The 27114-nt window shown below is 29.7% G+C and overlaps 1 protein-coding gene across 1 annotated transcript; it reads right to left on the minus strand.

Annotated features, from left to right (window-relative positions):
- Positions 1 to 7231: 7231 nt before the first annotated feature.
- On the minus strand, positions 7232 to 25901 carry LOC111613023 (DNA-directed RNA polymerase III subunit RPC8-like). The gene is made up of 7 exons (XM_023354324.1): positions 25694 to 25901; positions 22834 to 22930; positions 20344 to 20430; positions 18295 to 18391; positions 16718 to 16804; positions 7633 to 7732; positions 7232 to 7374 (listed from the first exon to the last, which is right to left on the minus strand). Exons 1-7 carry the CDS (start codon positions 25802 to 25804, stop codon positions 7324 to 7326), a joined length of 630 nt encoding a protein of 209 aa, XP_023210092.1. The 5' UTR covers positions 25805 to 25901; the 3' UTR covers positions 7232 to 7323.
- Positions 25902 to 27114: the final 1213 nt, after the last annotated feature.

Here is a 27114-nt window from a genome sequence, read left to right on the forward strand (position 1 = left end):
ACACTTTATTCATTTTACAAGATATAGTCGAGCAGATAAATCGATATTTACACCAGTAAGAAGTCATTCTGGCAAATTTCAAGTATACAATGAACGGATTTTCAAAACTACAAACCACCTTCGACTGTTTTTCTAGTAAACCGAAGGAATAATTCGACACGTCTAAACCTTTAATTTATCTAGTTATATAGTCTAGAATTATAATAGAATATCTCCACTTTAATTATTCTAAATACTTGCACACCGTTTGCAATTGCCAGATGACTCGAACCATTATATACAGAGTTTTAATATTTATATTTGCAGTACGTACGGTGTTACGAGACCTCTGTTATATATTGCAATGTCATATTAGAGGAATTCTATACGTGAAATTTGTTGTTATAAGTAATCTCCGGTTACAAGTGTGAATTTTGTCGGTATATTCCCAAAGCGTGCCTCAAGACTGTTGGCAGATTCTAGAGACTTGTTATCTGTAGTGTGTGTATATATACACATGTTCATGGGGTTCTCAATGGGCTTCGTTGATGCAGCACAATGTTTTAACCTGTTTGTAGAGGAATAAAATGTTCTGAGCTCCTTAGATATTGGCCTTACAAACTACTCCACTTGTCCCCGGTAGAGAAACGACCAGAGTCGACGGAATGTGGAAAAAGTCATGTTAATTGTGCCTCGGCATGGAAAAAATAAAAGTTAGGAACCGTCGACCAGTGTTAAATCTCAATGCTGAGACAGTGATAAACCAAAATACTAATATATATATAAATATATATAGAATATTCATTGTTAATAAGAATAGAGTTTTATTCTTATTATTTAAGATGCTAGATATATTTCCTAAAAATCATTTGTAATTATTCATTTGCTTTCATAAATCCATAGCTAAATATATAACATAGTCTAGAATTAATACATTCATAAAGACCTAATGTGATTATGTACAAATGAGCACTTTAGTATAAAGAAAACAAAACATTTTCACTAATATCAATTAAATAAAACAAAAAAAAAATATATCAATTAAATTTTCTAGATTTAAAAGTATAAAAAAAGTGTCGAATGTACTGTACTGTGCCAATCTTTAGCCGTGCTAAAGATGAACAGCGTCGAGTGTTTCCTCCGAATATTTCTAACAGTAGCCAACCGATTATTATTGTTATTAGAGTTAAGTAACCTGACGTCCCCCGGTTTGGTAGAAGGACGCATTTGAAATATCTCCACGGCACTCTTTATAATAATACATCGATACCGAAACGACCCGAGACGTAAACTCTGTCGCGTGGTACGAGTGTAGATTCCGTAATAGCCGTTTCTTCATTTTAGAAGAGACGGAATATCTCGAGCCACTTTGTATTGTTGATGTAATTAGAAGATTGGAATTGGATAAAAACAATAGCTATATATAAATATATATATATATGTATAAAAAAAAGGAAAAAAATAAAATTAATTGTTGTTTAATTGTTTCTTCTTCTTACATTATTGCAAGTGTCTAAAGTATGGAGCTACCAATGATTTTCTTTTATCAATAATTGATAAATTATATATAACTGTTCAAGTAACTGAATTATTCTAACTGGCCAGAAATTTTATATTACGTAAGACGTAATATATTATTAAAAAATAAATCAATACTTCTGTATTGTTTAGTATCTATCCACCGATTTGTTCTAAAACTCTGATGAATTTTTGATACTTTATTAGAAGAGTTTTTACTTTTTACACAAATTATAAACATCAATCTGCGAAGGATTAAAGTGTAAATTCATAGAAAATAAGCAATATTTTTATTGCAATTAATAAAAAAATAATTAGGTGAACCAAAAGCATAAAGTCTTTGTTATATACTATACAATGTGCATTGAACATTTCCAACTTTAATTATTATTGGTGACAAATAAATAGATAACGATACTATACTAAATTAATGAATAATTTCTAGTGTATGGCACGAGACTGCCTCACTACTTAATACCCATTGATTTGTGAAGCGCGTTATGTTGGACCAAAAAACATTTTCTGTATGATAATCAGTTGTTATTGACTTTTGAAGTTACTTTGGAAATAGTTAAAAGTAAATAGTAACAGTAGAGGAATTAAAAACATTTGCAAAAAAAATTGTAGTGGAAACTATGGTTGTGGGAATATAGGCCAATGATCCTGTAAGCCTGGAAACGTAGAAGTTCCATTGATCTTTGTTTATTCTTTTATGGGCACAAAATAAGGAGGAACAAGTTAGGATTAGAGTAAGTTGCCGAAGAATTTAACCGGCTGCATTCGGACTTTATGCCAATCGTATAAGGTGATCTGGATGCGGCTTTTGGTAACTTCTTGCCGATCGAGTCGTATTGAAAAATCAATGTAAGTCCTTCGGTCCTCGACAATTGCCTTAGGTTACATTAAATTTCTATAATTGTGTACATTAACTTTTTCAGCTAACATTTGAGACAAGGCATCGAAACGCAATAATAAGAACAAATTTCATTATTAACAATTATCCTTTTGACTTCTAAAAGTAAATTTCTTCCAGTTAAAATTAATATTTCTTATATAAGAAATCTATTCCTCATTATACTATTAATCTGAGATGTTATCATTGAATTTTAAGTCATTTATGTAGAATTTTGATTTCCTTATCTTGCTTTGTATGCATAATACAAGTGTGTTAAAATAGTTTTCATTTAATCAAGTGATTTCTGCCATACTATTTTCATGTCTTCAATTTTATTATCTAGCCAGATCTCCTTGGTCGAGAGCAGTGTTAGTTTTATTTATATAGTCTAATTTTATGTACAATCAAACTGTACAGATGCATGGAACACTAAGAAAGAATAGGTGCAAAATTTTCGCTATTTATACACTGATTAGCAAGCCTGGGGTGCACCAAAATTATTTTGCACAGGATTCAGGTAAGGCTAAAGACAGTACCGGTCAAAAGAAAATAAAGATGGTCCTTAATGCATCCAGTAACAGATAACAAAGCATTCTTTACAAAATACAATACAATGATACCTCAATTGGAACATTCTATCAATGATCATTTTCCACATTTGTCATTTTTGGTCCCAAATGAAGTTCCAGCATATAAATATAAGTGGAAACAATGCAGACCAAGATTGAGGCAAAACTTTTCCAAAAAGCAAAGAACAATGTAAGACTTTTTAATAAAAAAGTATTTGTCTAATGCCGTATTATATTCGTGCCAAAAGTAATAAATGTTATTTATTTACAACTTACATTAGGTATATTTCCTCATTCGTCGTTTTTTCTCTATCTCCTTGAAAAATGATGGGTTGAGGTTCCACCGTACTGTAAACTGGAAGCAATAACACAGAGAATAGCCAAGCAGACACTATGTGACCACACAGAAACACTTTTTATATCATAGAAAAATTGCTACAATTAAGTAATTTATTAAATCTTTTTGCTATTTTAATAATAATGTATACTCCACTGTTTATATTACACCATTTTGGATAAATTCAAGTAAAATAAATTATAAAATAACCATAATAATTCTAATTTTTCATATCAAAAAATTCTCAATATTAAAAAACTCTATCACAAAGAAAGACAAAATGTTTAAAATTATAAATTTTTAAATTATTTTACAGTAATACAAACAAAATATGTTTAAATAAATATGAATGAACAGTTCCCTTGTCATTTTTTTTATTATTTTCATCATCGTTAACAATAAAAAAAATTATAAAATTTGAACAGATGATGTTTAATCTTTAATGTGAGCAAAACTTCTTGAAATGTGTTTTTCCCCCATTTTAAACACTGTCTCGTGGGATTTAAGAGTTTTCTCGTACCCATGATCAATTTATCCGCACCCACAATAGCTAGGTGTCAAGATACGGGGCCTAAAATATCCCAGTCAAATTGAGCTCTGACCTGGATTTGAATTAGTGTCTTCCAGTGTGTAGGTGCCTACCTTTCCAGAAGACTTTAGAGCGGTAAAGGCAGGAGAGGCTTGGCCATCTGGTCATCATCCAAAATTTGATTAGTAACAATCAACCAAAAATTGTTCACTGACAAAAATCATGAAGCAATATTGTCAAAAAAAGAACAACTTTATCCTACCTCACTTTCTGTAATCTCAAGCAAAGAAGAAATGTCAACGACTCTGTCCAAATGAAAAATACAGTAGAGCCTCGATTATCCGACTCCTGATTAACCGACCATCCTAGTCGGCAAATTTCAAATGTCCGCTAGTGATGTGGCGCTATAATATTTGGCTATGTCTTGGCTACTTCAATAATATTTTTATGTGTTTTTGCTGGCAACACTGGCTCGACCATGACAGAGAGCCAGTATATAAACGAGGCTTAATTTTCTAATTTTTAACTATACAATAGCGACGATTATTATTTTAAAAAATTTCTGTTAGGCTTAACATTGATGAAAATTCAACGCGAAGTAGGTTAATAGTGATATACTAATATACTAATTACATGGGATATAATAATATGCTACACTAATAATGGATTTTTTCATACTTTCGGTTATCCGACTTTTCAATTATCCGACCAACCCCAGTCTCCAATTGGGTCGGATAATCGAGGCTCTACTGTAATATGTTGATGGATAATCAAAACTTTTCTAACTTAATAAACAATGTCTAAGAGTAATTCTTGGGCAATCTAATGAATTATAGGTTTGATACTTCTATTTTATTATTATCTCTAGCAGTAGATATTTAACTATTCAATATTTACTTATTTATTGAAAAATAATTTATAATCATCACTTCCCAGATATTATTATGTAAATTCTTGGTAGACAATTATCATATTTATGTAAATTTGCAAACCAAGTCGGGTGTTTGAACGCTTTTATTTAAACTCCGAGGAAAACTGTAGACTCGCAAAAGGTATTACTGCACTTCAGGTGTTTTATGAAATGCAATAATACCTTTTGCACATCTGCAGTCTTCCTTAGAGCTTAAATAAGGGCATTCAAACACCCAATGTGGCTTCAAAGGAAAGATGATATAGGATTGGATTGATGGGATAGGGCAATCTATCAAAGAGGCTGGGATGACTTTCTATGAAAATTGCCTTTATTTAGATGTTAGACGAGTGAAGAAAACCCGGAAAACTTCACGTGGCCAGCCCGTCAGTCGGACACAAAGCCACAACCAACTGCGCATAATTGATCGTAGATACTATCTATAAGTAACCGAGAAAAGTTATGAGTATGTCTATATATTTTTTTTTAGAAGCCACATAGTATTATTTAAATAAACATTATATAAATGCAACATATTATTTTAGCTCAATCTTCAAAAAATATTTTACCTAAGAGTTTAATGAAGAACTTTCTACAAAGTAAAGTAGGCATAAAGCCATATGCAATATTATGTCTGATTTATCCTAGTTCGAAAATATCTCGATAAAAAAATCGGCAATCGACGGTTTGGATATGGACCCAATACGAGATTACTCCCTAGAGTCCAACTTAACACGTTAATTTGCAAAAAAGAATAGTTTCTCACCCAAGGATTTTATACTTTTGTGAAACAAAAGATGTTACAGATGAATCTCTATAGCAAAGGCTATAAATATCTTTATGCATTTTTATTGCATTTAATTATTAATCTAGTCGTAACATAATTCAAATGTAAAATCTAAATCAAGTACAACATTTTATTGTCAGAATCCAAGTTAGAAATTACAAATGCAGAATTGAAAGCACAATAAAGAAATATACTCTGACTACTGTATTATCAGTTTTTGCAATCAGAATTAATCTTTAATAATATTTCTATATTATCTGATTTGATTTGTAAATGGCTGTGTTAAATATAGTTTGAGTAGAAACAAAAATGAATTACAATATTAATCTGTATGACAGAAATTTTTGTTTATGGCTGCCAAGAGTAATTAAATTTTTTTTCCAATATTCAACTAAAATACAGAATAAAACCTTTTCAAGTCTAACTACTAATTTATTTCTTGTTTAAGCTTTCCGACATTTTCGGAATTGTGAAAAAACTTAAGATAGTTTACTTTTCGGCATATGAAATTTGTCTAAGCTGTACCAGACGTTGGTAAATAAGAATATAACAAATAAAAATAAATAAAATTTTTAATTAAAAAAATATATAATTTTACTGCATCCAACCAATATTAATAAAAATAATGTCTTTGGGACAAAATTAAATTGAGAAAAGAAAAAAAAACCTTTTGTACATTAATGTTTTCATCAATCTAAAAATGTAAATATACAGCATACAGCATCTAAACAAGAACTCTAGTTTAAATATAATTAAATCTAATGTGTATTTTTATTCCTTATAAAATTGCAATGGATATAAATGCAAGCATTGTTTCACCTTTGAATCAAAACCAAATTTTGGAGATCGTGCAATTAGCAGCAAAAACCTTTTACAGCAATTGGAATGTTGGCTTTATACTCTATAGAAAAAGATGAAATTCGGTTATTCATAAAAATTACTTTGTATACCTCGATCGATTGCCAACAGACATCCTTCGATGGACATTTTGCCCAAAGAAATTGAGTAATACCGTGGATTTCCTCCAAAAGCCAAGCCTCTAGGCATTTTATCATTTTTGACAGCTGTAATTGCACATCTTCCAGAACTGTGACAGAAGTCTGTCAAGTAGCTTAGGTACAATTTTCAGTATAAAAAATGTCATTTTGATATAATACGTACTTCTCTTTGCAATACTCACTACCGAACTTTACTTTCCGATCAATCCGTGTATTAATCTGAATTAATTTTATTTACGACCATAAAAACTTTCCTAATTTAATATTATGTTGACTTGTATTCTCATAATATCATATTATTGTGATATTAATAGGAGGGCTTCGTCTTCTCCCTCGACCCAAAAGCTTCGATCCCTTATTTTCAATATAGATTATTCATAACAAAACTTTTGTGACGATTCATCAATGCCCGATGCCACCGTTCTTTTTATAATAGGAAAACATTCACAACAATTTAAAGCTAAGTGTTTTATATACAGTACTATAGAATACATTATATTATAATCACATTCTCTTAACATAATATTATGAGAATGTGAGTTTGAAAAGCATAATTAGATAAATAAAAGCTTCTTCCGATTTATAAATTAATCTGTTTTGACTATTTATCTATTCTATTTCTTTAAAAACTCTACCAAATACAGTTTTTATAACAGTTTTCTTCTGATTATTAGTGAAATTAATATCACAATTTTATAATTAAAAAAATATCCACTTTTATTGTAAGAGTTACTTCCATTTAAATAAAAATTTAACATATATATATATACATACATACATATCACAATAGAAGTGAATACGTTAATTAGTCCACCAAGCCAATAATCCTAATCCTGACTCAGCAATGGTTCCCTAAAAAATAATAATTACAAATAATTAAATAAAAACAAATTTTTAATGAAGAATAAAATATTTAAAGTAATTGTTTTTAACTACCTTTAATTAGAGATTCTCTTTTAATATATTAGAGGGCAACAATACTATGTGATAATGCAATTTGCAATTCACTGACAATTTACAATTTGTGTAAAAAAAAACAAAACCCCACTAATTTAAATGAATAATTAAATAATTTTTCTAAATGAGAAATAAAGGACAATTAATATTTACGGTTAAAGAATAGGGTATTCTTTTCTCCTTTTCTTCGACTTCGTTCATGTCTGGTCCGCTGGGTGAGGTGTCGACGAACGTCTCGTCCACTACGCGAAATCTGTTTAAAAATTTAATCTTGTTTACTTTTAGGTTTTTTTTTATCACATTTTAGTATTTATTTATTTATTTAGCATTCTATATCAAACTATTATTTCAAATGTAGAAATCACCCTTTTAGAGTGGAAAATAGATTAGTTCTACAGCAAACATTTCTACTTTCTCTACGAACAATGTATTATTGGTTTTGAATTACAATATTTAAATGATACATCATCATCTACAGAATGAATTAATATCAAAATGTAGGAGGCTTGCTATAATTTAATAACAACTTTTGTAAGTAGTTAACTATGTAAATTATGACTTAGAAATATTTGTTGATTGATTAAAAAGAGATCAAAGTTAAAGTTCCTGTCTTCAACACTGTCTGAAGGTACAGCAGTCCAAACTCAACCAAATTTTCTATGTCAATACTTGTAGTGGTGTGTAAGTGGACCGATTGGATTTTTCTACTCCACTGCTGGACGAACCAATCGGCAGATATATATATAAGTGTGTATATTTTAGGATAAAAGAACAAAAGCACTCATTGAGTGTTTTCGTTCTTTGAACCTAATACACACATATATATATAAATTTTTTTTAATACATAAATAATTACAATAGAATAATCTGACTTTTGAAATGTGTAAATGTTTCTACCCATCTACTGTCAACTTTTCTTTAACTTACATTTTATTGTAATTATTTGCTTTTTGTCTTTTTTTTTTAATTAATTAATTTTCTTAATAGCTACTTTTGAATTTACTAAGAATTTGGACTTATCATACCATAGTTTTCAATAGGAAAGTTCACTGAGATTTTATTAAACCAATATGTACATTTCGGGCCTATTATTAATTACTCTTCATTATCTATCTATCTATCTATTTGAAGGACTCTTCATATCTACTTATCATATGGTAAGTTCTTCAAATTCATAATTCAAATTCAAGTCCTTCAGTGTTCTTTGCAGAAGCTTTGTATTTCTAGCCTTTCCAGATGTTTAAGATAAGACTAGTCTCTCTCTGCGAAAAATGACGTCTGGGTCTCTCTCGATGAGGCCTGCATTTTATGTCCCGTTATAGACTGGGCCTGTCTTAAACATCCGGAAAGACTAGAAATCTACAAAGCTTCTGCAAAGAATAGTCATAAATTGTAAGGATACTGAAACCATCTCATGTGCATGGAAGTCCTTTTTTGAAATACACTAAAAAGTTTTTTATTACAAATAAGCATCCATGTTATAGTGCACTGCATCAAGTGTTCCATCCATTTAAAATTTGTTTTATTTTTGCTTCTTGTCCAGCATTGGTTAATGATTTTTTTCTGGATAAAAGTTCTTCTAAATAAAACAAAATGCTAGACAACTGATCAGCTATGTATAGGAGATTTCTGAGAAGAAAAAACTCCAAACTACCCCCATTACAGCTTGTAATTCTAAAAATGGCAAAAAGCTCCGGTGCAACTTTGTAAGGTTTTGTAACTCTTGAAACCCACTCATGGCATTGGCATTATTTTCATTTAATAGTTTCTCAAGAAAGACACATTTAGGCACTGCTGATCTGCTGTAATACAAATGGTATTTCACATGCCGTAGGCAGTTTTATATCCAGAACTTGACCATAGCACAAATGCTTTATGCATTTGCTATATATCTTTTTGCCACTTACAGTTCCACTAATTCCATAAGTGACAAGTTCCTAAACTAAATTTTTCCCTGGGAAAATCTCTTTGTACTTCTAGAAATGTCAGCATACAAAATTTGGTTGAGTTTTGACTGTTATACATCTCTCCAGACGGAATCAAACAGGATTTATGTTAATCACCATTGCCTGGTATAAATAGCCGACCAATCAATTTGTCGACACGAGGCACCGGCATATTATACACTATAAAAGTAACTAACAATGGGATTGACTAGATTAGTAAGAAACAAGACCTAATATACCCAAATAAGACCCAGAGCACTCAGAAAATTGTAAAAATTCCAGATTAAAGTTAGGATCTTCAGAGTAAGAAGATATTTTTATAGTCTATTAAAACTATATTGAACTGAAAACTTACTCTGAACTGATATACAGCATTATTATTATTATTATTATTATATCTTGTACTAATATCAAAAAACGAGTTCAAAAGTTACAGAAATAGGAATATAAAATTCAAAGAATGAACTAAGAGAAAAAACTGTTAATAATCAAAAAATATGTTTATTGTACACACGATATTTAGTATTAATTAACACAAATATTTGCTAGTTCTGTTCTAAATTAATGTGTATTTGGGACGCAATTTGAAAAAATTATAGACGTATAAATTCCCACTGTCATCCATCGAGCTCTCCTTAATCTCAAGAATGGTGTTAGATACACGAAATCCAAGACCAGATATGGAAACCTTAGGGCTGGAGGTCCTGATTAACTATATACAAACTGGAAGTCATGTTATTTCAATTCAAAACTTTTTCCCTGAAAGCAGTTAATAGATGACTGGCATGACTTCACTGCTAACAGGAAAAGTATGATGTACAGGGGCAAGACACTTAATTTGAGATGGAGCACATATATTTTAAATTCATAAATTAAAAATTGCAGCCTGGCATTATGACCACAATAAATAATTGTTTATTTGATTTAAAAAATTATATACTTATTCAATTTATCTTCAAAGAAATTTATTTATTCTACTACTGTTTAAATAAAGAATTACAATATTAAAGTACAAAATTTAGATCCAATAACAAACAACCAGATGTTGCTTGGATAATTTAGAAAAATAATCTGGAACAGCAACAACAAGGCTAAAATTATAACAAACTCTTTATTTACACTAAAAGAACTTTTCAATAAGATTGAATTGCAGTGTGTGTCATTATATTCAGTGTGTTTCTTTACCCTTTTTAAAATATTAAGAGCTTTTTCATTCTATCTGAAAATAAAAATTTAACAGAAAGGAATTTTGATTTAGTATTAACATTTAATAATGTAAAATGTATGAAATTTTCATATTTACTTGGTGGCAGATCTGTATAAAAACTAATAGAGCTCGAGTCAGAGTCTGTCACTTTTAGTGGGCCCCGAGACACGATGCAAAAAATTTAATTGTTAAATAAGTAATACAACATAGAAATGTAAAACAATACCGATGTTGAAATTTCTTGTTAAAATTAAAAAAATAAATAACAAGCAATTATTTATTGTGACATTGTCACAATGCTGGACTGCAATTTTTAATTATTTTTTAATTAAAAAAATCATGTGACTTCTACTCCAGACTGTTAGTTCCTGTATAGTTAATCGGGGTATCTGGCCACTAGGTTTACATATCTGTCTGGATTTTTGTAGTGTTTTCCCCTGTATATCACACTTCTCCTAATAACAATCGAGTTATTCCAGTCATTGTCAAGAAAATTTTGGTTTTCTTGACAATGACTGGACTTCTGGTCCAGACTGGAAGTTCGTATATAGTTAGATCTCTGGACCCTAAGCTTTCCGTATCTGTTCTCAATTTTCATCTTTCTAATTACCTTCTAGAGATTAAGAAAGGATAATAAACAGTCATAATAGTATAAATGTATTTATTTATACAGATTAATGACTGAAGAGGACTGTTAAAGACACTCAAAATGCATATCATTATTATAAAATCTTAATAAAGTTGTTGCATTGGGTTGTTATGCATTGGTTCTGTCTTCTATTTCAGATGAATGAAGCAATTTCATTAATTTTTAATAATTAAACATTCATTTATTTTTATATGCTCTAATAACTAAGCATATTAATTTACAAAAAATTTGCATCCAGATAGAATTGTCCTATTATTCTCAGACAGCTATATAATGATTAATGGTTGTGATTCAACTGCATGCTGGGTAATGCCACCAGAGTTCCTTAAAATTGATAACCAGTATCCTATAAAAAAGGCTTGCAGAGGTTCACCGTGTGTCAGAATCTTCAGTGTGCCTGTTATTTGGAGTTCTTCAAATGCCAGGTATACCTATTTAAAACATTATGCATAGCTGATGGAGTTTGAGAAACGCCACTTCATCTGACTGAGGATGGCTGTTTTACTGAATTGCCTATCATCTGGCATTCCAACCTGACTGTGAACAGGTATAGGGATTGTGGATATATCATAACAAACATATATGGCAGGCAAGCTCTGAATGCCGCAGACAGATCACCAGGAGAAATGACTGATCATGACATAACAACAAACAGCTGAAATGACATCTTTGTCCACAATCCAGAGACAAGTGAGAAGGCTTGCTATAAAATTCTGTCTCTTCACATATCATTTGCAAGTGACCAGTAGAGACAAATTTGAATGCATATCCTACCATTAGCTTCATTTGCAGTGGTGTCATGATAGATAAACATGGACTTCTAAAAACGGGCAATGTATGTATGGGCATTAGCTACAAATTCTGTTCTGTTTAATAATGGTCAACTACCATATTAGAGGGTAGAGGACCATTGATGAGCACTTCAATCCTGTCTTAACTGCTGAATGGCACACTGTTCCCACTGATGGCATGATGGTCTGGAAATCATCTTTCGTGTATGGAAATCACCTTTAGCAGTTGTACAAGAGACATTGATAACACAGTTGTGCATTCGGAAAATACTGCATCCTCATATGTTGTCTTTCGTGACATGACTGTAAACACTCATTTTCTGTCAAGATAACACTCAGCCATAAACAGCTAGGGATTTCAGGAATGACTGTATTACGTTGCCATACTTCCTTGTCCTGTCCATTCTCCAAATTTATTATCCATCGAGCATTTATGGGACCAGATAGGTTGCCAGCTTTGGTCATCCAAGAGCATGAAGTATCTGGAGTGGCAGTTATAACATCTGTGGGCAAATCTATCACAGGATATCATATAGAGTCAATAGAACTCCATTACTGACTGTATCATTGCATGTATCCAGGCAAGAGAAGATCCTATAAGGCACTAATGGTTCCTTTAACTTGTTCCATTGTTTCACAGATAATTGACTCTTTAGAGTTGTCCATAAATTATGTCTACAATTTTTTTGAAATTTTTACTCTCCTTTCCTCTCATGTCCCAGTTTGTCAAAGTTTCCATAACCCTTTTCTCTTTGGATGTCCAACAAAACCTAATCCCCCTTAAAACCTTTATCACTTTACAAATGATAAATATCATAAGTAGAAATGAAACATATAAGAAATTTTGAAATAAATGTAATAAAATGTATAAAATTTAATGAAATAAATGGATGTCTACCGAAGCTCAACCCATCCCCCCCTGTCCGACTTTGTCTGACTTGTCTTAACTCCCTTCCTCCCTTCCAGTGTGGACGTCATTTATGGACAGCCCCTTTGTAACCACTTATTACCATTGTCATTACATTTGCACTAATAAACTTTCATTCAATTCCAACATCACTTTCACTCTTTCTTGGTATGTAACATTTTTGTCAATTATTGCACATAAGTCGTCGTGAGATTGAAGTAAATCCTTCAAATTGCAAAAATTTACATAATGAATAAAATTTAAATTCAAAAAGCAACACTGTAAATAAAATACACAGCATATTTAATAATAAAAAATATACAAAAACTACTTTTGCCGACTTACTTCAGGCTTCTTTGTTTGTTTAAATCAAACCAAAAGAACACTTTATAAATTCCAAGTAATGCTGTTAGACTACAAGGTTACAAGATGTTTATATTATAAACATTCGACTTTAACAAGCCATAGAAACCCATAATAAGTCAGTAAAACTACTTTTTGTATATTATGTTTTTATTGTTAAATATGCTTTTACTTTTTAATTATTAAATTTATAATTATAATAAAACCATCAATTCAATTACAAATTTGTTAGTGTTTGTAAAATGAAATTATCACTTAAAGTTTTTTTTTAATTATTCAAAAGTAATAATTAAGACAGGAATCAACAGCTGAACTTCTAATATGAAAAAAAAAAAAAACAAAAATTAAGTAGTATAATAAATATAGTTATAAGTAAAATTCTCTTTTCTTGCTACCTGACAATTGCATACACAAATGTCAAGATTTTTCATTCACATTTGTTTTAAATTAAAAATATACTTTTTTTTCATACCCTTTCCACCTCATGGGCATTAAGAGGGCACTTTTAACGAGTCCATTACAAGTTTGACCAGGCCCAGTATGAGGTGACTGGGTGACGACAAATGGGCCCAACGTAGATGGACAGACCATCTCCCAAAAAATTCCCAAAGTTTTTTCGAGCCGTCCAGATTTGATCCCCAATACCCAAGAACCATAAACTGCCACATTAACTGTCATAAACAATACAGTAGCATCTTTGGAATCTACAGATCATATAAGCAAACATTTTAAAACAATTTTGGTTTAAAATGACACCCCTTTGAATATTTTAAAGCAAACAAAAATATTTTGTCTGATCTCGAAATGCTCTATGACTTTGTAATTTAAACTATGCCATTCATCTTTCATTGTATCCAAGATACGGTTTACCCCATCCAAAGTTTTGGAGCACACAGTATCCAAATTAACAAATAGCCCACTACTTGTTTAAATCAAACAAATAGCCCACTACTTGTTTAAATCAAACCAAAAGAACACTTTATAAATTCCAAGTAATGCTGTTAGACTACAAGGTTACAAGATGTTTATATTATAAACATTCGACTTTAACAAGCCATAGAAACCCATAATAAGTCAGTAAAATCCGGTATCCTACCTATTCCCCAATGCAAGTACGTTTAGTTATTGTATAGCAGAAGCAAAATACAGACTGATGCAGTGTTTCTAAATTTACATCCAATACACTCAAAACTAACACAGTTTTAATCAAAAATTAAATAAATAAAAAAATTTTGTCTCTGACTCCAATATTTTTATTGTAAAGTTAAATTTTTTAAAAAACCATAGCTTAACCATTCAGTTATATTTTACAAATACTGTATAACAGGAGATATCAATTAACCTAAATCAAATTCAGAGTGTAAATTTTCAGTAATATTCTGTAGTGTCACTATCAAATATCTCACTACTGGCACTAGTGTTAAGTTTTATTTATTACTTTACAAGAAGAAAAGCAAGATTAATGAGTCACGAGCTTACACTGTATCAAATGCTTCACTGCGCCTATGCACGGTGAAACGTTTTATACATTAGAAACAATGTTGACGTGCAATCCAAAACAGATTTTTTGACTTGTGTGACGAATAAGCAGGCCAGGGATTAAGAAACATTAATAAGTAAATGAAATACGACATCATCTTTAAAAAAAAAAAACGTAATAAATAAATTTCATGTGAATAGTGTATTTCATTTAATATTAATTTTACTAGAATATAGTTATAAACTTCTTGCCTCTAATGAATTACATACAGTAATTATCTCAAACTACCAATTGGTGGAGGTATACGAGGCTTATCAAACTGTATTGAAGTGTTAGAAAATCAAGATCACGTCAATAAAAGACTAATTTTATTTGTGGGATGCATTTCGGTCTTCACTAAGACCCTCTTCGGCCACTATTATATAAATACCAATACCTACAACAATTGCAAAAACTTACATTTAACATTCAAGTTTAACTTAATACATAAAAAATTACAAAAGTTGAAAGTCAAATATAAGGGGTTGTCCATAAATATAAATTAGACAATTTTTTCGTTATTTCTTTTCATTTGTATGTATTAACTTTCTACGCCTTAGTCTTTTTTTTACTATTGTATTAGAATTAAAATTTTTACTTTATTTAAAGTATTTATCTTTTCATTCTTCTTCCTCTATCAAGTGCGATCGGATGCCCAAAATTGTCCCACCCCATATACTGTTTGTTTTGTACCGCCGCATACAAAACAAATGTTTGCTAACAACCATATTAGTGTTTTTGTGATTGAGAAGTGATATTTGAAACTTTTTACATCCTAATATGATAATTTATTACATGTATACATAGTTTTTACTGCGTTTTAGTTATATTTTAGAGAATGGTTAGAAGCTTTGAACTGATAATGCAATCATTATAATTTTTCCATTTAAATAATGAAAGCTAAGCTTCCAATCAATGTTAATTCTTTTTGTTTCTATGTCCTTACTCTTATTGATTTTTGATTATATACTTGTCTGCTTTGGACTTTGTTTATTAATAGGATCCTTGGTTTAGAAAGCAAGTTAAATTTATTAGATACATTAAGATATAGTTTGAAAAATATTGATGAATTGTTAAATAGATTAAAAAATGAAAATATAAACATTACTAATAGTATGAAATTAATGTTATAACAAGTGAAAATAAAGATATATTGTTTTGATTTTTTTGACTGAAATCTCCTCTATTTGCTAAATGGAAACTACACCAGTGTAATAAGTCCTATTAATAAACAATGTCTTAAATAGACAAGCATACATTCAAAATTCCAATCAATGTTTTTGTGTACATCTGATTTTCAGAAACAGTTTACTAACGTTAAATGGGGCATATATCTGTATATGTAATGACTTAATTTTTTCATTAGCCAATTAAAACACTTAAAAATGATAATCAATATTTTACAAAAGTGTAAATAATATTTGAAAATAATTTAATAAAATAGTATAATGCAAGTTGTAGCCGATTTGCCCGACAATATATTCCAGCGATCATTGCATCAATAAAACCTTCAAGTAAATCTGAAGTGTAAGGTATCATTTTCATATTATGATAAAATAAACACTACATATTAATGTACTGTATGCATTTAACTGTTTGTCATTTTATTGTTAGAAATCAAATTTAAAAAAAAATAAAAACTTAAGAAAATTTAATAGAATAAAACACACTTATGTTTGTATTCGAAACCAAGGATCAAGAGTTAGAATTAAAACCAATAAGCATCTATGTGCTAAAAGTAAGGTAATCGGTTAACTTCTAACTCTTAATCCTTGGTTTCGAATACAGTCATTAAAGTAAAACTTATTAAAATCAATATTAAACACAATCAATAACTTAATGATATATATAAATACCTGATTTGTTCGCCTGGATCCATAAATAATTTGTGTTTATTATCTTCACTTTCATATTCCCAGAACCAGACTTGTTCTACCTCATCACTATTCTATTATTAAAGAAGTATTTAATGTCTATTAGATTAAACTTTAAATTAAATAAACGATACTGTTAAACAGTCCACAAATTCTTGAAAATATCACTCACGATTCCTTTCTGCAACCAAAATCTTACAATAAAAGTGATTTATATTTTGGTATAACTTCATTTTGTAATGTTTCAAATAACTATTACTATAAATTATGGTAACAAGTTGTAAAACTTTCTAAAAAATTCTTTTCTTGAAATTAGTACTGTTAACTCTCGATAAGTCAAACTTCATTAACTAAATCGAATTTTATTTTCAATCTGATTTAACTCTATTTAAACTTAATATGTGGTATCTGAAAAGTTACTGTGTAGTGAGAAATTTGTAATGATGTTAAAGTTATGCATACAATATTGCATAAGAGACCTGCAAGTTGTATGCAATAGTGTACGGTTAACTAGTTCTAAATGGACGACTTATAGGTCTCCTATGCAACTTTGTATATATGTAATTTATAACTTTGTTAACACTGTATCTCACTAAAATACTTTTGAATTGTTTCGACAACTGAAAATCTAGGACTTCAGCAAACTTATTTTGTGTTGATTAAGAAATAAGTTTGATTTCTGTTGAAATTTCAAGGAGCCGATTTAAAATCACATTGAGACGAACTTGAAACAGAATCAAACATTTAATTACGTACATTGGAAGAAATAAAACAAAACTGTATACATCAAACTTGTGTAACAAACTTCTTTCCCCAGACAGAAAAAGCAAAAAAATTAACAAATTATCAGTGATGGCAAATTAAAAATTGATACTTGTGTTTTTATTAGTGTAAAATTTTGAGAAAATCAACCCACTCTGTCCACCTTAACTAAAGTGTCCCCCATAAATCTCTGGTCTAATCAAATTGTTTGTTTGATTACAGGAATGGTAATTTCTGTAACACAAAAAAATTTTTTTTATTCTTTCCACTTTGAGTTATTGATAGTTTCCGTCTTATGCCATAGAGAGAGAAATATCGAGGTTAATATCGTTGCAGATAAATGCAGCAGAAAATCCATTGACATAGTTTTTGCTTTGTAAGTTTCTCTCAGAAGTCTTTTAGCACACCATTTTGACTGTCGAATAAGTATTCCAATATTCAGAAAGAACTTTCTGTTTTGTGTTATGTTAACAGCTGCATTAACACGTGAAAATTAACAACCCAGAACAATGCAATTAGTCAAATATTCACTTGTGGATTTTTACTGCAACAGAAAAGTTAAGACAAAGTTGAATTGAAGTGGCGGCATTTTTCCGTCATGAAATGACACGAAAACTCTATTTTCTGCCATTATTCTGCACAAGTGGGAAATGGTCTTTATAGATAATCAACTTATATATATATTATAATTAAAATACACTTTTATATAATAACTGATACAATGCTAATAATTTTATTCCTGAAAATACAAATATAATCAAAATTTAAAATAAACAAAAACATAAAAATAAGGATACAATTGGGAAGGATGCTGTAGCGAGTCTGCGGGAATTAAGATATCATCAGGTGGCAGATCTGTATAAAAACTAATAGAGCTCGAGTCAGAGTCTGTCACTTTTAGTGGGCCCCGAGACACGATGCAAAAAATTTAATTGTTAAATAAGTAATACAACATAGAAATGTAAAACAATACCGATGTTGAAATTTCTTGTTAAAATTAAAAAAATAAATAACAAGCAATTATTTATTGTGACATTGTCACAATGCTGGACTGCAATTTTTAATTNTATAGGATAAAACATAAAATTTTTATTTATGATTAAACTAAGCATCGGCAGTGCAAAAAGTACATATTTTAAAAATGCTAAGAAAAAAACAGCTTTGGATGGAATTTGAGCTTGCAATTCTTGAAGAATAAACGAGTGCTAGCAGGTAATTCCATCCAACCATTCTAAATTGGATACTTTTTTAGATGTTTAAGAATTTAAATTAACACATAACCATTTACAATTGGACAATAACTAAATGTATGGTTTATTTTTCTAGAAAACATTATAATCCTAATGTGAAATAAATATTACAAAAGCGCCACTCTGATTCTCAATTAGACATCATAAAACATGCTGCTTTATTCAGAAAAGCACTTCCAAATACATAAATTCCTATAAACCAAGCACTTTCAGAGCTGTGCTCCATCTTCAAAGTTTTACCATCCATAAAAAATTACCAAATTTTTTATATTAAATCCCCTTTATTCGAGTTTTATTTTGGAAATAATAGTAATTGTGGGTTAAAAGAAAAAGGTTTTATAAGAAGAATTTGGTATTTTTAAGGATGGTAAAAACCCAAGGATGAAGCACAGTGTTAAAAGCATTTGATTTATTGGAAACAATATACTCAATCAACTACATACAATCTTGTACAGCAACAACTATGTTTATTAAACTAACTTTTCAATCATCTTCAATGATCTTTGTCAAGTTTTCTATTCAAAAATTGAACTTTGATTTTAATTGATTGATCTATTAAATGACTGAGAGGTATGCTAAAGCAGTTATTTTATGTACACAATGTATTTGGAAGTGTCTACCTGAATAAAGCAATGTGTTTTACGATTATATAAACGTAATTACAGTAAAACTTCTCTAACTCAAACGTCCGGAATATTTTTTTTAACTCAAAGAAAATGAAGCACTTGGTAGGTCTTGTACACATAATAAATTACATCTATTACATGTAATTTTTAGTTAAATTTATCTACATTTAACCTTAGTTATGTTTTTAAAGAAATCCAAGCGATATCAGTAATAACAGACAATTCACATTTAATATAAACTTAAGTTTCTAGAAAATTATAATACTTTACAGACATAGGAAGTATATAATTAGTGATCCATAATGTACAGTCAAGTTGTTTAAATTATTTTCATGTCCGAATTTCAATTTATTCTTCTTTTAATTATGTACGTAAACATTCTCTCTTCTGTTTATCATTTTCCAACTGTTTCTCACTTTGTGCCTGCTGCTGAAATTTTCTTTTTCACTATATATATTTTATTATAAGCATTTTAACTTCAAACGACACAGCCAGACTACAAATTGGCTATAACGTGACTAATCAGTTGCTAAGATACGAAGTAACTTGTAGTAGAGATAGATGGTAAGCTGCCGTCTTGTGTCAAATTTAATCATTAGAAATAAATAAATTTAATTTGGAATATCCTGAAAGAAAAGATTTCCCAGAGTCCAACTCAAACTCTTTACTTCTGCTTACCAGTTGTACTACCAGATCTCTGTTCAATATTTCCAGACAGACTAATTTGGAAGATATAACAATACCGATCACTTGCTTTAACATATGGCTGATTAAGCATATTACAATTTGATGGAAGTCCTGCCGTAATATGATTTGTGTTCATCAGAAACAATTAAAATGTTTCTGAATGTTTCTGATGAAGGAAAAGGTACCAGAAATCGTAAGTTTGGTCCCAAAATAAAAACAAAACAAATATATATTGTTTTCTGTACGCAATAACATTAATACAGAAAATATTTTAAATGTTTACCGTGTACTCCATCCTGACTACAGTTTTTGATTTTTCCTACTAATATTTCATCCAGAAATGGGCGGAAAACAATATATCTGAAATGAACTGAAATTAAAAATGTATATAATAAATTTCTTTGCAATTTAAAACTCTTGATATGTAACATTAAAATTAAAATTAAATGCAAATATAAATTTTCAAATAATTAATAATTATAGAGACCATCCAAATTTAAAGTACAGTTTTTGAGTCACCTTTGACCCTTCTTTCCCATTGCATCGAGTGATGTATTTTTGGTAAACCCCTCCACTTTAGTTATGTGTACAAAAGTTTGATGACTCCCCGACATTGAAAAAATGACTTTAAAAAGTTCTGCAAATATTTTCTAACTGATAATTTATTCACGACTTGTAAACAATCATATAACTTAAGAACAAATTTGTATACCATTAATATCAAAGGGAAACTTGTTCCTATTTAGGCATTAAACCCACAAAAAAATCCAGAACTCTACCCAGGCAGGCACTGACAAATGTAATTATGTTAGCTTCTTTACAAGTTAAAACTCATTAATACATTGTAATTATAATTGCAATTGGAAACAAATTAATTTTTACTCATTTAAGAAAAATATATGCAGTTATCATTGTTTCTACTTGGATTTATTGGTACTTTAATCAAAAAAATTGTTATGAAAGTAGAGCTTAAACATAATCCAATGATTTAACTTTACGTTTGAACATACATGTTTTAAATATTATGAGATACAGCTCAGGTTATTTAAAATCTGTTTTGATGTAATCTGGCATGTTTGCTTTCTAACAGAAAACTTTTGTTTAAATCATAAATTGTTTAAAGTCGGGGCTTGTTAAACTTTTCTATTTGCAGCTCCTTTTTATCCGAGAATATTTTACGTAACTCCTGGTATATAGATATAGGGGATTATTCAGAACTTGTGGGACAAACTTTAAGGAGTGGTAGAGCATACAACAAAAACATGTTTTGTATAGGAAAGTATGGGTGAAAGTGATGCATTAGGAGAAAAGACAAGAAATAACATATGAAGGGAAACATAAATTGCATCAAACTTCTCATGAAGACATTTGAAGGTCCTCATTTACAAGAATCCAGTCAACTGTGTTGAAGACTTCATCACTCGAATATCCATTGCTGCTCACATGGATGAGAAATACCTGGCATTTTTGAAACTGTACGCCAATCACTCTATTGACACTGCCAAGCATGTATTGCTGTTGGTGGATGCAATTTTGAGCATTATTGTAAACAATGCTGTAATGACACACACTTGTCAATGATGCTGTAAGTAAACAATTTATGTTTCCTTTCATGTGTTATTTCTTGTATTTGTTCCTCAATGCATCCCTTGTATCCATACTTTCCTATGCAAAAAATGTTTTTGTCGTGTGCTCTATCACCCCTTAAAGTTTGTCCGAGTTCTGAATCACCCTGTGTACTGTAATAGGTAATGACATACAAATAAAATCACTTACTAATAATAAATCATAATTTATTCCAAAAGAATTCTTTGATATACAAAATATTTGACCATTCATTGCTGTCTATTAAAGACAAAAGCAAATTTGCATACTAATGAGATTGACGTGTTGTTTATTTTTACATAAAGAATTATATCTTAGCTGAAAATTTGATACTGCATGATGCAAGGTATTTTCAATGTTTTTCAGAGGCGATCGATATTTGATTTGTATAATCATCAATCCAAAAATGCCACTTCACATGGCACAAAATGTCAAATTTTTCTCAACCCCCTAATTCAGTTACAGAACCCAATTTGGGGTTATGACCCTCAGTTTAAGAAGCCCTGTTTAAGTCATTGATCTAACGATTCTCATTTTCCGACATAAACACCACATTAATTTTTAAGGAATTGTAAATTTGATCAAAGCAACATAAAATGAATGTGTTTTAAGTAATAATATTTCTGTATTTATGACAGAAAGCAAGAAGTAATTAGAATTTTATTATTATATCGATGTTAGAAGGCAGTCGTGTTGAAACATATAAGACATTTTACAATCATACAATTATTCAAATGGGAAGACTTATAAGGCAATATATTTGATAGGAGAATTTCTGGCTTGAAACATAAAAACTATTGATGTTTTTAGACTAAACAGGTAACATACACTTACATATTATTGTTTGTAGTACAACAGACCTTCAATTTAACAGACAAAGAGGGAAAAAATGTCTACTAAAGCTGTGTCTCATCACTATGAAAGTTTATTTATTTAAAAATCCATGAAATATTCAAATATTTTCCCATTGCCTTTGAACATTATATTTACTCACTTTTCTGCAAGTCCAATAACAAACTACATAAAGATAAAATTTATTTTACGGAATAAATAAGATGCTTTTCTTGCTATCAAGTTATAAAAAATACAGAATAATTTATACTTTAAAAATAAAAAATACCAAACTATTCGTTAAAATCATAATAAAATTAAAAACAAGTGATATTACCTCGAGTGTGAGATGCTCCGTCTCCAGGAAATATGTACGATTCTTCTAATTTTGTAATATCGAACAATGCAATGCATAAACCAACATTCATCATCACCTAAAACATAAATTTTTGTAACATTTATTGAATATTAAATCTTATAGAAACAAAAATTACAAAAAAATATATATTATAAACTATTTTAGTTAGTGTTTTTTATATAAAGATGTTTAATGTTTATTAACTAATTTTTCGACTATATTTCTCATTAGAAAGCATTTAATGAACATCAAGATAATACTGAAGTAGATTTTTGTGTTAAGCTTTATATATACATATTAAAAAATAATTATTTTTAACACTTTTAAGCATATATGCTACTTAACAATGGGGATGATATGTTTACAGAAAAACATTGTTAAGCAATTATCATTAAGTGTACTCAGACAAGCACTTATATGTTATAGTCTACTACTCACATAAGCTATATGTAATATACAGAAAAGGTACAGATGGTCAAAAATTCTTTAGCTCCAATTTAATCTTATAGGACCTTCACTGTACAGGGTCTGACAGAAAAAGAACAATTACAAATAGAATTATTAACTTTTGAATATGTAAAAACAAATTTTCATGTACAAGATTTCAAACAACAGTTTGCCATTTATGTTTTGAAGATGATATAAGCGATCTTCATTCATGTGCAAACACTCCTCATGTCTGAAAAGTATGTGATACATAGAGTGGTACAACATATTCTTGAGTATTGTTAATTACATGAAATTTTTGCCTTGTAGATAAAGAATGTGGTACTATATATGATCATCAGCAAAATATTGAAACTCTTATGGGAAAAATTCATTATGCAATCAACATAACCAAAAATATATTGCACAACTCTATGCGTGACATACTTTGAAGACACAGTGTTTGCACATAAATGAGAATCACTCGCATCATGTCATCTACGAAACATAATGGCAAACTGTTGTTTAAAAATATTCAAAAGTTAATAATTACCTATTTATAATCACCCACTTTACTGCTAGACTGTACATTAAGCAGAACATTGTTAATCTACACATATCCATACCATTTTGTATTATAAAATGAGATAGCCAATAGTTTTGAATACGAGTGATATGAAATTGACAGTGGAAAATGACAGCAAAATTTTTGATAAATTTTTATTTTGTTTAGTGTTTGAAATACTTTCAATGGCATTTATAAATCAATAATTTTTGTTATTTTATTCCTTACTGATACATAATTTTGTATTTTTAACATGACATACACTTAACTGTAAGACTCTAATTTAGAAAAAAATATGCAATACTTGATGTCATAAAAAAACATCAAAATTATTAACCAATAATCGATTTTTTAATACGTCATTGAGAAAAATGAGAGGAACAAAGTCTCTAATGAGTTTAAGATCATTTTAATTCCTGTAAGTACAGTAGAACAACAAAATGTATTATGACCAAATAAATACAAGTCTTGGCTAAATTTATTCTCTACATTCGTTTTTAAGATTAAGATATATTTTTCCACTTCTACACCTCCAGTAACAAAGATTTTTTTGTCTTTATGAAAGAGGCTGGGTTCAAATTTTGATACGATTTCAATCGACATAATTTGATTAAATTGTAGTATGCTGTAATGTATAAACTGTAATATAAACATCAAGTAAATGGACTTTCATAGTAAAATCTATTCTTAAATAAGATGCAAAACTCACACTCATTATTTTCCAAAATATGTCTTATCAAATAAGAGGCATTACTTACATCAAACAAAAAATTAGTGATTACAGAATCACTATGCACGAGACTGTATTCTAAACTAAATTAAGTATGCTTTTAGCCAAAATGTTCAATTAAAACAAATAGCTTATCAAAACATACATATCAATCATAAACCCGATATCTTAAGCAAATACACCTACAACTGCCGGGCTATATTTTGGATATATAATATATCAAAAATATAGCACGATCATTTACGGCAATCGTAGGTGTATTTGCTTATCAAAACACTGCTAAATGAGAAGGGCTTATCACATAAATTATTCAAAATATAACTTTTATTAATAAGGGAACGCATTTAGGGTGCTCAGACCATCATCAGCCTATTTAAAGAATAGACACGTGGCAGTAAACACAATAAATATCTAAAATATTGTAACAAAAACTTTATAGACTGATATCAAAGTAACTAGGTTTACTGTGTATACAATTATATAAAATATTAAATTAACCATCGATCAGTTTTATTATTGTATTGTACAATTTTAATTAGTTTTAATTTTGTATTTTACGTAATTGTATACACAGTAAACCGAGTTATTTTGATATCAGTCTATAAAGTTTGTTTTGTTACAATATTTTAGATATTTATTGTATTTACTGCCACGCGTCTACTCTTTAAACGGACCGACGAGTGCTCCGAGCACCCTAAATGCATTCCCATATTAATAGAAGTTATATTTGAATAATTTATGTGATAAGCCTTCTTATTTAGCAATGTTTTGATAAGCTATTTGTTTTAAAGTATCCTAGAGTTGTGTTTATACTAGTGATAACACCATAGAGAAAAGACAGATTACTGTATTTAAGCTTATAGTCTTTTGTCAGGAGTGATTGTACTGTAAAAACATTTCTCAACTACACCAAGCAAAATCTAAAAACAGCTAGACTTTTAATTCAAACCATCAAACTGAAAGATTTCTAGACTAGATATATGCAGAGAATAGAAAAGTGTATAGAAATAACTTTTAAGTAACGTGTGTAAGAACTTTGTTGTTGCTGTATATAAAAGATGCTCCCACACAACAAATACTAATAATAATAATCACGTGCACAAAATAATGTAGATTACCTTATTAGCTAATTTTCTATTTAGTTCCTTTTCGATAGCAATGTTTTGCTCTAAATGAAACAGCCAAGGGGGAATACGCACCGTGTCTTTCATTTCGGCTAACACAAACATTGTCAACACGATTTATACCCTTAATTCGTTAACAATTAAAAAATATATATTTATTTTATTTATTTTTAGAACTTAAATTACTCCGTGTTCTTACAAATATATATTATAAACTATTTTAGTTAGTGTTTTTTATATAAAGATGTTTAATGTTTATTAACTAATTTTTCGACTATATTTCTCATTAGAAAGCATTTAATGAACATCAAGATAATACTGAAGTAGATTTTTGTGTTAAGCTTTATATATACATATTAAAAAATAATTATTTTTAACACTTTTAAGCATATATGCTACTTAACAATGGGGATGATATGTTTACAGAAAAACATTGTTAAGCAATTATCATTAAGTGTACTCAGACAAGCACTTATATGTTATAGTCTACTACTCACATAAGCTATATGTAATATACAGNTTATATTTAAATTGATTTTAATGGTTTTAAAATAATCGTTCATATTATTAAAGATATTTTTTAATTTTAGTCATTTCCCGAAAAAAATTAATTTACGGGGTTTCGATTTTTTTTTTTTTTTTTTTAATCTTGTGAACTTTTGGCGCTACTTCTTTGGGTAGAGAGAAAGACTGTTCCACGCCCATCGTGGGTTCGTCCGGGCCCACAACGGTGCGACCACGTGGTACAGAGCGGGGCCCCGACGTATCCAGGGGAGTTTGCCCATGAAAAATACCTCGTGTTCTCCGCTCGGATTAGATGCCGTGTCTTCGATAACCGACCTCGATCATCCGGCTTTCCATATTTTTACACTTGAAGAATTTTGTTTCAATTTTTGCGTACAATACTTCTAGTAATTACTATTTTAAAATATACAGCGGGTATTGATATACCCGATGCTATAATAATTGAAATACTTATAGTATTGTCGCCACAAGTATCAATGTACTGTATTTGTAAAATTTGTGACAGCGAAAAATACGGATGATGGCTTTGGCTGCTTCGATGTTACTTTTATAGTATCAACAACCATTCTGTTTAACTTCTGTTAAATCTGATTTATATAAAAATCTATCTACAAATTTTCATTTGAAAGTGAAAATTACTTAAACAGGTCTTCAGTAATTTAACTTACGCAGCAACGCCGCTTTTTCAAAACTCTTTCTGCCCTGTGGACAACAAACTTCTTTTTTTTTTTTTTTTTTCAGCAAGCCCATTATGGTTTGGCCAGGTCCAGAATGAAGTAGCTGTGCTCGGAGTCTAAAAATCCCCAGGAATTTTTCGGGGATGGTCCATTCCTCACCACCCGACCTGGCTGGTGTAGGCCTGGTCGAACCTATAATGGGCTTGCTAAAAG

Source organism: Centruroides sculpturatus, unplaced genomic scaffold, assembly GCF_000671375.1.
Source record: "Centruroides sculpturatus isolate CEXI.00-Female unplaced genomic scaffold, Cexi_2.0 scaffold1389, whole genome shotgun sequence".
NCBI lineage: Eukaryota > Metazoa > Arthropoda > Arachnida > Scorpiones > Buthidae > Centruroides > Centruroides sculpturatus.